Below are 12,690 nucleotides of genomic sequence, written 5' to 3'. Positions count from 1 at the left end.
AATGCATCTGGTATTTGATTTGCTATTCTTTGCAAGTGTACAATTTGTTGTACATCTTTTTCACATTGTTTTGTTCTTGGATCCAGATGTAACAATGATGATACATACCATGTAATTTCTTTTTCGGTATGTTTCTGTTCTCCCCCTAACATTGGGAAGATTTCCTCATTAAAATGACAATCAGCAAAACGTGCTGTGAACACGTCGCCTGTCTGAGGTTCAAGATATCAAATGATTGATGGACTATCATAACCGATATAAATTCCAACCTTTCTTTGAGGTCCCATTTTCTTTCGTTGCGGTGGTGCAATAGGCACATACACCATACATCCAAAAATTCTCAGATGAGAAATGTCTGGTTCTTTACCAAATGCAAGCTGCAATGGGGAGTATTTATGATATGCACTTGGTCTGATGCGAATTAATGAAGCAGCGTGTAAAATTGCATGTCCCCATATAGAAATAGGGAGCTTTGTTTTCATAATCATTGGTGTAGCAATCATTTGCAGATGTTTAATCAATGATTCAGCCAATCCATTTTGTGTATGTACATGAGCAACATGATGCTCAACAATGATTCCCATAGACATACAATAATCATTGAAAGTTTGGGAAGTAAATTCACCAGCATTATCAAGTCTAATTTTCTTGATTGTATAATCGGGAAATTGATTCCTCAATTTTATTATTTGAGCAAGTAATCTTGCAAATGCAACATTTCGAGTTGATAATAAACATACATGTGACCATCTGCTGGAGGCATCAATCAATACCATAAAGTATCTGAATGGTCCACATGGTGGATGGATTGGTCCACAAATATCACCCTGAATACGTTCAAGAAACATTGGTGATTCAGTTTGGATTTTGACTGGTGATGGTCTTATAATAAGTTTTTCAAGAGAACATGCTTTACATTGAAACTTATTATTCTGAAAGATCTTCTGGTCTTTCAGTGGATGACCATGTATATTTTCTATAATTCTTCGCATCATTGTTGAACCAGGATGTCCCAATCGATCATGCCAATTGGTTAATATCGAAGAATTATCAACTACCATATTTGATTCAATGTGACTTATATGTGTATAATGCAATCCAGTAGGGAGCATTGGTAGTTTTTCAATCACATATTTCTTTCCTGATTTATATGTGATAAGACACATATATTTCTCATTCCCTTCATTCATTGTTTGAGTATCATACCCATGGGAATATATATCATTAAAACTCAACAAATTTCTTTTCGATTGTGGTGAATATAAAGCATCATTGATCAAAAATTTTGTACCATTAGGTAAGAATATCCAAACGATTCGATCGCGATTCCGCCTTGTATCGAAACCGAGACGAATGGTTCATCCCGGACCGGAATATTCACTTTACAGCAATGGTGAAGCATATAGGCAAACGTTATATGACAAAGTTATACAATTCCTTTTTGGAGTAAAGTACACATTAATAAGAAGTTCAACGGCCCAAAATCAAATTGAACACCTGAAAGAAACTCTTACAGCAAACGGAACGGACAGTGCTACTACTTTGTGTGCAGGGGACAAAGATGCGTCTCTCTTGAACAGATTCAAGCAAGACTCCTTTTTATTTTTTTGATCTTTGAGCAACACAGAGAAATCTTTCACACCCTTCAAAATTTCCGCATTGTTACCAAAACCCATCTCGAAAGAACCCCAGAAAAGTCTAATTTTTCGAACCTCTATTCAAAATCAACAAGAAATATACCAAAATGGCCAGGACTTGATTCATCAAAGATTACACAAATGGGTTTTCCCAGAAATCCTTTCTCAAGTTTATCTCTTTTCCTGTCGATTTTGACCATTCTTGAACTCACCCCACCGTTCAACTCTGCCACAGACTACACCACCCTGGTGTACAAAGGCTGTGCGAAGCAACCTCTACAAGATCCAACAGGTGTGTACTCACAGGCCCTTTCATCTCTCTTTGGGACCCTCATTACCCAATCCTCGAAATCGAAGTTTTACAAGAATACAGCAGGCAGTAGCCAGACCACAATCACGGGCCTTTTCCAATGTAGAGGTGATTTATCAAATGTTGATTGCTACAACTGTGTCAGCAGGCTTCCTACTCTCATAGACAAGCTATGCGGCAAGCCAATTGCTGCAAGAATCCATCTTTTTGGCTGCTACATGCACTATGAGGTTTCGGGGTTCACCCAAATCTCTGGGATGGAAATGCTGTACAAAAGCTGTGGTGGGACAAATGTTGGTGGGGCAGATTTTGAAGAGAGGAGAGACACTGCTTTGAATACACTGGAGAATGGGATGGGAAGTGGGAATGGGTTTTATACAACAACTTATGAGTCTGTTTTTGTGATGGGGCAGTGTGAAGGTGATGTGGGAAACTCTGACTGTGTGGAGTGTGTGAAACAAGCAGTTCAGAGAGCTCAGGTTGAGTGTGGAAGCTCTATTTCTGCTCAAATTTATCTCCACAAGTGTTATATTAGTTATAGCTATTATCCCAATGGTGTCCCTAGAACACCATCATCTGCTTCAGATACCTCTCCTTCTTCATCAGGTTTTGCTTTACTTTGCTCAAAGGTTCCTTTTCACTTTTTTGTTCTATACTTTGCTTGATATTTGGTCTTCACTCTTCCATGTTCATTGATGAATGATTATTTAAATTAATTAAATTACAGTTGTTGGATTAGATGATTGAATAAGGCTAGCAATTCTTACAGATAAAAATAAGGGTGAGGCGTTTTGTCTGTCTTTCATCTGTGAGACTTTTCCGTTGGATGTACTAAGTTTAGGGTAAGTGGAGGTGGTCCTTGCTCGATAAAAAAAAAAAATCAAATTTAATGTGTGTTCAATGAGAAAAATTTCAAATTTGGTGCTTAATCTTTTGAAATGCTAGTTGTTGCTCCTGCTTAATATTATATAAGTCGTTGCCTCGATGAGCTTCTTGAGTGCCCCCTTGGATTTAAAGAGAAACGTCTTATTATCCTGAATAAATGTGTTCAAAGATGATCTTTGTTGAAAAATACGAGGGATAAGATGGGCACATTACCAGATATCTGTTCTCAAATTATAATTCATACCATAACGGCTGTCGGATTTATAAGTATCATGGTTACTAAGCTGCATATCATATATTATCCTCGAGTGTGCTATTCTGCTCAATTATATTCAGGTGTGCGGGATGTTTATGTAGATATAATTAAGAATTTTCCAACTTAGAATAAGTGTCTGTTTAGGTAAGCCTAGGATTTGTGGGACTTATCTCTAGATTTGTAATTATTAATTGTATTGAAAGTGTTTTAATGCAAGTTGTATTTGGTTATCACATGGTAAGGTAAGGAGTCCAATACCGGAAAGACGGTGGCTATAATAGTAGGAGGGGCAGCAGGAGTCGGGTTCTTGGTCATTTTCATGCTGTTTGCAAGAGGTTTATTGAAGAAAAAAGATGGTTAGTACTTAGTAAAGACACAATTTGTTGCTCTTTGAATTCCTTCGCTTATTTTCTCGTTTGTTTTTCATGTTCTTTCCATGTTTGTAATTTAATTTCATTTCATACAGATTATTAACAGCAAGAAATGGATATCGAAAGCGAATTGTCTCTATCAAGGGGAAAATTTTCCATGTTGGTAATTTAATTGCATCTCATACAGATTATTAACGGCAGGAAATGCATATCGAAAGCGAATTATCTCTATTGAGGACAAAATTTTCCATTATGATAAAGTGGTGGATTCAAGGTTTCTTGAGTGTAAGATTCTTGAAATCAATTGAAAATTGAAGTCATTTTTTTAGGTTTTTATAGTTTTTTTTTCTTCTGCTGGAATCTCTCATATTTTCAATATGAGATGGCAAGAGATTTTGTGGGCATCAAAGAAAAGTTATGGACGAGAAACTCTTGTTATTTATCCCCTTCTCAATCTAAGTTGCTCTGGTGTCGAATACCCGTACCTCAAAATCCAGTCTCCGTTATATCTTCAGGTCGTGACGATGAGAAATGATCAAAAAGCTTGCATCTTGAGACAAAGAATATTGAAACTATGGTTGGTTTCTAGTTTGTAACATCGAAATTCATGGAAGTAGTAGCCAAATTTTGTCCCTTTTTTTGTCCCATTTGCCATGTGAGTTTTGTCTATTTTCTTGCATTGTATGGAATAATCCTCTCTCTTTTTCTGCAAGCTTTAATGGCTCTTTGGCAAAGATTCTCCTTCCTCTTCTTGCCTTGTATATGTACTTTGTTTTTTTGTAAATATCTTTTAGTCAAGTCAAATATTCGAGCAACAGAAGAGTTAAATAATTTTGAGTATGTTACCATCTTTTGCAATCTTCACTGGCTCATTGCTAAAGTTCCAGGATAAATAAGGGTGTGTTTAATCCATTGTTCGGATATTTCTTTTGAGAAAATGTTTATTTTTTTTTAATGTATTGAAATATAAGATTGGTTTTGATTGTAGAGAAAAAAAAACTATTTTCTCGAGCATTTTGTTTGAGTCTTTTTTACTGATATTGATTTTTTTAATATTATGTGGATAATAAAAATTGTAAAAGATATTTCCTTCTTTTTTTACCCCTTTTTCTCTTCCTTTTTTTCTTTTTCTTTATTCAAAATACAATATTATTTGATGATGCTATGAATCTCTTCATAGGCATGATCCTCTTCCCATTCTGGTTGAGTCCAGAGGTTCGAATTGTGGAGACTAACAAAAAAATCCCCAAGCTTTAAGAAATATATATTTGAATTAAAAGTACTTGTCATGTTGGGAGATGTGGTAATATTTGGGAGAGATGAACATTTGAAAAACAATCTTGTCATGTTGGGAGATGTGATGATGAATTCAAATTCATTAAGTTGCCCTCTACTTCTGTGCATGCATATTCTTTTTGTGTTCTTGGATCCGCTCCTGATCTAGATCTATCTTCGGCTACTCTTTTCAACAAAGTTCTGTGGAAAAGAATAAGCTTTTCAGATGAAGACGTTGGTGTATCGTTTTATCGCACCCAATACGCAGCGAAAGTTTAAAATTTAAATTTTCGAGATATTCAAAAAATTGTTTGGGTTTTGTATGGTTCTACATCCGTTCGTAAGGTGTTTATCGAATGTTGCTTTTAGCTTCTAATATTTGGCTCCAACTATTTCATATTTTAAGCGGAGATAATTCTTATTGTCAATCTCTACAAACATTCAACTAGAAGTCGTTTGAGAAACTCCAAGAATACTGTAAAGCCTTGTCTTTTCATCATCGGACACATTGTTACTGAAAAAAATTCCCTGACTTTCCAAAATTAACAGCATGTCCCGATGCTTGTTCTTGAATATTAAATTTTTTTTCACCAGTTTACATTCATCTTCATTTGCCCCAAAATTAAAAGAAACTATCATCTGCAAACAAGAGATGACTAAAGGAAGGCGCTTTTCGACAAATTTTGCTTCCATGTAAACAACAATCCACTCGATTCAGCTCTAGTAATAAGTTCTGATATTCAGCACATAAAATGTAAAGGTAAGCGCGGATTTGGGGCCAACCAAAACAGCATTTACCACCACATTATAAGAGAGTTTGAACACAAAGCATAAGAACTTTAACACATTCAGGATCAAAACCGAGTTTATACATAATACCTTCGAGAAATCCCCAGTCCACGCGATCATATGTCCTGTTAATGTCAAACTTCAGTGCAACATCCCTTTTTTTTTCCTCTCGTCTTTATTTTCATGTAATGAATTATCTCAAAAGGCATGACAACATTGTCCAGGATAGAACGGTCTTGGAGAAAAGCTGATTGAGTTTTAGAGCCCGTTTGGTATAAGAAGCTACAATTAAAAAAGTGCTTTTTTTTAAAAAAAAAGTGCTTTTTTAATTTTTAACTTGTTTGGGTGGGCTTCTAGTGCTTAAAAAAACACTTATTTAAGTTGAAATTAGAGCTTTTTTAAAAGCCCTATTTTAGAGCTTTTTTCACTAGCTTTTTTAATAACTTTAAAAAAAAACATCCACCAGTAGCCTCCTCTCAATCTTTTCTCCATTCTTCTACAAGGTACAATTTTTTTTTTCCGTCGAGGTTTTTGTTCGTTCATTTTTTTCTGCTTTCTTTTTGCTGCAGAATCTACACTCCTATTCATTTACGTCTGTATTACGTATTGTGAATTAAATAATTATGTTACAATTCGGTCAATGATCCGATAAATCCAGGAAGTCAGGAAGGGGAAAATATTTGCTTATTCCATTTTTTTGCAACTACGTATATAATATTGATAAATTCTTGTGTATTACGTATATAATATTATATTAATTAAAATATGTTATATATCATAATATTACTGTAATATTATTAATCCTTGTTTGTATTACTTTTTCATTTTATGATATTGTGAACTAGATAATCTATTGTTTTTTTATATTTTATTTTTTGAATATAGAATGTATTCGAAGTTAGCTCCTAAACGAGGATTATCAAATCCAAGTCAATTACCTAGATATACGATTGAGACTGTTGAACCTGGATTTGTTGCTGATGGGAATAATAAAGCGGATTGGACTGATCAGAATACCGAAATATTTTTAAAAATTTGTGAGGAAGAAATTGAATCCGGCAATAAGCCTACCAAACATTTAAACAAAACGAGGTACACAAATTTAGTTTCAAAATTTCATGAGAGAACGGGACTTTCTTTGAATCAAAAACAATTCAAAAATAAATGGGATTCTATGAGAAAATATTTTGCATTGTGGGCACAACTTATTGGAAATAATGAGACTGACCTTGGTTGGGATCATAACAAGATGACCGTGCAAGCTGATAATAGTTGGTGGGAGGATAAGATTAAGGTACATAATTTATATACTACATTTTAAATTTTTAATCAATTATTTTTATTTATTTTTTGTTACGTTGCAAATTACAGGAAAATCCCGAGTATGCAAAGTTTAGATTGAGGGGACCCAAGAATTTAGATTTATTGGAAAATATATTTAAAGGTTCCATAGCAACTGGCTATGCTGCAATAGCACCATCAGAGGATCAACCAATTCATAATAATTTCAACGATGATACAAATGATTGGGATGTTCAGTTAGATGAAGAGTTTCAAAGTGATGTTTATATTAATGTTGAAAGCCAAGAATTTATGGAAAACTCAACAATGGGAGCTTTCAGCAAAGGAAGAGAAAAAGAAGGGAGAGTGGGGAAAAAAGAGGTCCCATTGCCACTAGGTTAGCCGATCAACTTGATCGTGTCCTTCAAGAATTTGAGACTCAAAAGTCTATACACGAAACACCAAAAGATGATCCATGTAGCATTGAAAATTGTCTGGAGGTTCTTCGTAGTTTGCCTGGTATGGTGGTTGGCAGTGAGCAATTCTTCATAGTTACTAGAGTTTTGGGTAAAAAGCATAATAGGCAAACATTTATCGGATTGAAGGACTCGGAACTGCAGCTTGGTTGGGCAAAGACATTCACTAAAGATGATTTGAAGCGTTATTAACATGAGTTATGTTTTTAGGAAAAATACTTGAATAATGCACTTGTTTTTTTTTTATTGATTGATGAGTCAACTTTACTAAGTAGTATGTTTAAATTTTTAATGCAATAATCTAAAACTTTCAATGTTTATTGTTTTTTTTATATATTTATCTTTATTCATATATTTTCACAGGATGTCTGCGAGTTCAGGCTCCACGATATCAGATAACTCTGATGCATCAAGTGATTCCGACATTTCCGTTGATTCTATTAGAAATACACATGTCTCTAAGAAAAGAATGATTTTGTTATCCTTGTGTGGTATTACGAATTATGTTTTGAAATATATTGTTAAAGAAAAATGTAGGACATCGTGGTTATCAGGGTCTCAATGGGTGGCAGAGATATTGAATGGTAATGAGACACGATGCTTTGAAATGTTTAGAATGAGGAAACATGTTTTTTATAAACTATGTGACGATCTACTCCATAAATATAGCTTACAGCCAACAAAAGGAGTTGATATCTATGAAAAGGTGAGATTATTTTTGTACATGATGGGTCAACCTGCTTCAGTTAGAAATGTTCAAGAGCGTTTTCAACACTCGGGGGAAACTTTTTCAAGACAGTTTCACAGTGTTTTAGAGTCCATATGGAAGTTGTCGAGAGATATCATCAAACCTATCGATCTTAATTTTACAGATGTCCCTGAATATATTAAGAATGACAAAAGATATTTGCCTTATTTTAAAGATTGTATAGGGGTTATTGATGGCACACATATATGCATTCGTGTTCCGCCTAGCAAGCAAATAGATTTCATTGAAAGAAAATGGTATACTTCAACAAATGTTATGGCTGTATGCGACTTCGACATGTGCTTTACTTTTGTATGGGCTGGTTGGGAAGGTTCTGCTCATGATTCTAAAATTTTTAAAGAGGCTATGCGTAGAGAGAGATTGCATTTTCCACTCCCACCTGAAGGTTTGATATTAATATATCTTATATGTTTTTTTAAATAATTGTTAGATAAATATTTACACTTTAACTCTTATTTTTTGCAGGTAAATATTATTTAGTTGATGCATGTTATCCTACTTTCAAAGGCTTTATGGGACCGTATAAAGATACTAGATAACATTTACCTCAATTTCGATTGGCTCCAAAGTTCAGATCAAAAAATGAAGTATTTAATTATCATCATTCCAGTTTAAGGACGGTTATTGAAAGAACATTTGGAGTGTGCAAAGCACGATGGAAGGTATTACAAAATATGCCCACATTTTGTCTAGATACTCAATTTAAAATTATAGTGGCATGTTTTGCTTTACACAATTTCATAAGGCGATACGATGCGGCTGGAGATATTCTTGAACAACTCGAAAATATTGATGATTTACAAGAAATCGAGCAAGATGGTGAAAATGTTTATGTCCATGACAGAGGTACGAGATGGCAAGAGCCAACACAAGAAAATATTACGGAAATGAAAGAATTGAGAGATGACATAAGAAATTCACTGCCAATACAAGGTCGACATTGAACTATTAGTTTTTATTTAAATAAATTAAAGTAGAATGTAAACATTAACCATTGTTATTAACAATTGTTTTTATGGTTTTTAAGATTTCAATATTTTATTGTTTTGGTATGGATTTAATTATTTATATTTATACATCACACTTGTTTAGAAATCCGTTATAAAATATATATATAAATTAATGAGTTAAAAAAGCACTTTAATAATATGTATCCAAACACATTTATTAATTTAAAAAGTGCTTTTTATCTATTCATCCAAACACAATATTAACACAACTTTTACTTAAAAAAACATTTTTAAAAGCACTTTTTTAATCCTGCAGAATTTTTTTAAATATATTTGCCAACACCTTCGCCAACGTTTGGATAAATCGATTGAGTTCCCTTATAATGACTTGGCTATCAAAGATGTATGTCATTTATTATTGGGGTATTATATATAATTGTTATTTGATTAGTATTAATACACTTGTCAATAGATTTTAAAATGATATATTCATATTAAATATTTGGATAGATATAAAAAAATAAATAAATAAATTGGAGCATTATTAATATATATGATATAAAATCAAATATAAAGAACACTAGCAAATTCATAGACACATCATAGGAACAACATTTTTTTCCAGCTTTTAGTGGACGTCCTTTATAAATTTTTTATTTTATCTTTGGTTCTGGATGGTGTGAGTATAGATGGTTGGGTACCGTTTCTTCACACCCAAAGCACGATGAAAGTTTAAAATTTTTAGTTTCGACGTTCGAAATTTTTCTTGTGCGTCGTATGAATTTAAACATTCATAGGATGTTTAAAATATTACCTTCGCGTATATAACGCAGGGCACCAAATCAGTTCGAGATTAGCGGAGTTAATCCTTCTTGTATATCCATTTGAACGGATCTCTCGCATTTAATCGTTAAATTAAGTCAACGTTCAGAGACTATGTTATTTGTTTGGATTGAACTAGAAATCACAAACAATTTCTGCATTGAGTCTATGACTCACGAATTTCAGAAATTCGGAGTCGGTGCTGTGGCAACGGGGCGACGGTGGCGGAAGTTGTCTCGGCCGAAATTTTTCTTTCAAAAACTTTATGTTGGCCGAAAGTCCAAGGAAGGGAGAAGAGTTTTTGTGTTGTGTGTAGTTTTATGTTGTCTTGTGTGTGATTAACCATTGATATCATATTTATTAAAAAAACACAAGTCATATGTCAGTCCTTAGGATTCTCAATTTTCATCAATTAAAATTATCATATTATTATTATATCTGGTATTAAACAATTTTTTATTATATCTGGTATTAAACAATATTTTAAAACGCAATATATATATAAAGTATTATATCTGGTATTAAACAATTTATTAAAAAAACACAAGCCATATGTCAATCCTTAGTACTCTCAATTTTCATCGTTATATCTATGTATAAAGTATTTATATTAATACATCTACACATGCACATTATATTATATGCATAGACATATTAGTTAAAATTAAATAACTCCTCTACTATTATTTAATTAGTAAATTCCAAATTAAAAAAAAAATTGTAAACTCATTATAATCTCGATCGACGATCTGACAGTGCCAATGTATCAAAGATAAAAATCATGTTCATAAAATGAAGATTGAAAATTTCGAAGATCAAAATTTATACTAATCTATTTTTTGCAACCGCCAGTTCTGGTTCCAGTCTACTCACTCAATTAGCATTTAAGCTAACTTCCACTTGTTTCATCATATTGAATCAACTTATACACTTCCTCATAAGCTTTTTTTTTCATCAAACTTCAGTCGTCAAATTCAACTCATCGAACTTTGGTTATATCAGCGGAAACACAATCCGATACTTTTACGACCCTCAATGGTTCAGAGATAGAGTTAGCTGTGTGTTCACATCTCCATGTGACTCAGATTAATAATTTATTCTTATTTGGGCTTACCCTAATTAGCTTCATTCTTTTCATCAATATCTTTTATCAAGAATGTCAGAACTCATTTGTTGGAACATTTCATGTTCGCAATCTTGATTTTGATATTAACCAAACTTATTATTTTGTTACTAAAGATTTACCTAAGTGCGCAGGAAGTTGAAACTGATCAAGTTTCGAACTGATCAGTTACCAAGTCAAAACTGAAGCTATCAAGATGCAAACTGAAAGCACCAACTGATCGCTCAAAACTAAACCAGTACAACTGAAGTATCAAGAGTAGTTCAACTGATTCTCTAGTTGATAGCTGGTTCAGCAGAAGACATTCAGAATCCCGCTAGCTGATGAAGTGTTTAACTGATGAAGAGCCCAACTGATCAGTTCAACTAAATCAATGAAATCAGTTCAGCTAACGAGTCAACTAATTTCACCTTACCAGCTCAAGATCAGTTCAACTGACCAGTTAAAAGCATCAGTTTGGAATCAATCAGTTTGCATAACACGACAAGCTTATCAAAGGTGGAATCCAGTTGTGCGCATTAAGGAAAAGCAATTGTACTATCAATAGTACAATAATGGACGTTGCAGCAAAGTTTAAAGACAAAATGTTCCAGAATGAGTGTCGGAAAAGTCGAGACACAGATTTCAAGGAACATATTCAAATTGCAACGATCACATGTGATGAGTCTTGATGTACGGTCGCATTGCTGCTATAAATACCGATCAAGCCCAACAACAAAAAAGAGAGTGTGGAAAAAGAAAAGAAAGGGCACGTTTATTGCATATCAGCTTGCAAAGAAGCAATCAACCCAGTCGAGGGAACAATTCAAGTTATATCCGCTTAGTACATAAGCTTATCTCCCTCAGCGTGTGAGAACACCTTTCAGGTTGTTTTCAGAGATCAGTTCCCGCACACACACAACACCACTCAAATACAGTATTGCACAAAGACGTAAAACTTGTGTATGTAGTCTTTGACACACGGACGTTAAACAAGTGTTGGCTGGAAGGTGATGCTTTTAGTCTAAACTAGGAGTTGAGTTAGGCAGTGGGTAAGTCCTAAGCTGGGTGGGTTTGTACAAGGTGTTGTATAAATCAAAGTCTTCTAGTGGATCCTACCCGAGGTGGTAGAAGAGGTGATGTAGGAACAGTTGAAATCTCCGAACATCCATAAAAATATTGTTGGAAACTAAATTCCGGCGTTTGACAAAATATGAATCAACTAAAAATACGAACCAACTGATCGAGTAAACTGAACTCAGCAACTGGACTTAATAACTGATCAACTGACTGATCAGTTGGAAACTGATCAGTTGATATATTCAGCCGTATGCTAAGCACCCTTCAACTGAACATATCTCGGGAAAGAACAATCAACCGTCAAGAGACATAGAAGATTGCAATGCCGCACTTCAATCAATACAGCTTAGAAAAACGCATTTCGACGAAAGCAATTAAGACGCCGCATCACAATAAATGAAGCAAAAAATGTCCAAGGAATAATCAACGGATACAAAGATTCAAATTCATCTCAAGTTACCGTTGGAGAAAAGAAGCTTATAAATATGACAGAAGAACAGCTGAAATAATAAGAGTCAACACTATTCAAAAGCTTGCTGTCACTCTGTCCAAATCTCAGCTCAATCTTACTTGATATATTCGTAGCAGTTAAGGCTACAATTTGAGCTCATTAGCAAGTTGTAATAATCGTTGAAATTCTATAGTGCTAAGATCAGTTACGCACTGAGAACATCCTGTTAAACTAAG

General features: G+C 33.9%; 1 protein-coding gene across 2 annotated transcripts; it reads left to right on the top strand.

The window, feature by feature from the left end:
- The first annotated feature begins 1,446 nt into the window (after positions 1–1,446).
- Positions 1,447–4,416, top strand: LOC142551243 (plasmodesmata-located protein 2-like). Of its 2 annotated transcripts, none has more exons than XM_075660373.1 (3): positions 1,447–2,553; positions 3,331–3,444; positions 3,647–4,416. In XM_075660373.1, exons 1-3 carry the CDS (start codon positions 1,779–1,781, stop codon positions 3,652–3,654), a joined length of 897 nt encoding a protein of 298 aa, XP_075516488.1. In that variant the 5' UTR covers positions 1,447–1,778; the 3' UTR covers positions 3,655–4,416. The 2 variants fall into 2 exon arrangements, with proteins under 2 accessions (XP_075516488.1, XP_075516487.1); XM_075660372.1 differs by having other exon boundaries at positions 1,449–2,553; positions 3,555–4,384.
- The last annotated feature ends 8,274 nt before the right edge of the window (positions 4,417–12,690 follow it).

Source organism: Primulina tabacum, chromosome 7 (genome assembly GCF_025594145.1).
Source record: "Primulina tabacum isolate GXHZ01 chromosome 7, ASM2559414v2, whole genome shotgun sequence".
NCBI lineage: Eukaryota > Viridiplantae > Streptophyta > Magnoliopsida > Lamiales > Gesneriaceae > Primulina > Primulina tabacum.
This window is presented reverse-complemented; position numbering and strand designations above follow the sequence as displayed.

Coding starts and splice junctions, on each gene's coding strand:
- LOC142551243 (XM_075660373.1), top strand. CDS start 1,779: ATGGGTTTTCCCAGAAATCCTTTCTCAAGTTTATCTCTTTTCCTGTCG. Junction 2,554..3,330: donor TACCTCTCCTTCTTCATCAG/GTTTTGCTTTAC, acceptor TCACATGGTAAG/GTAAGGAGTCCAATACCGGA.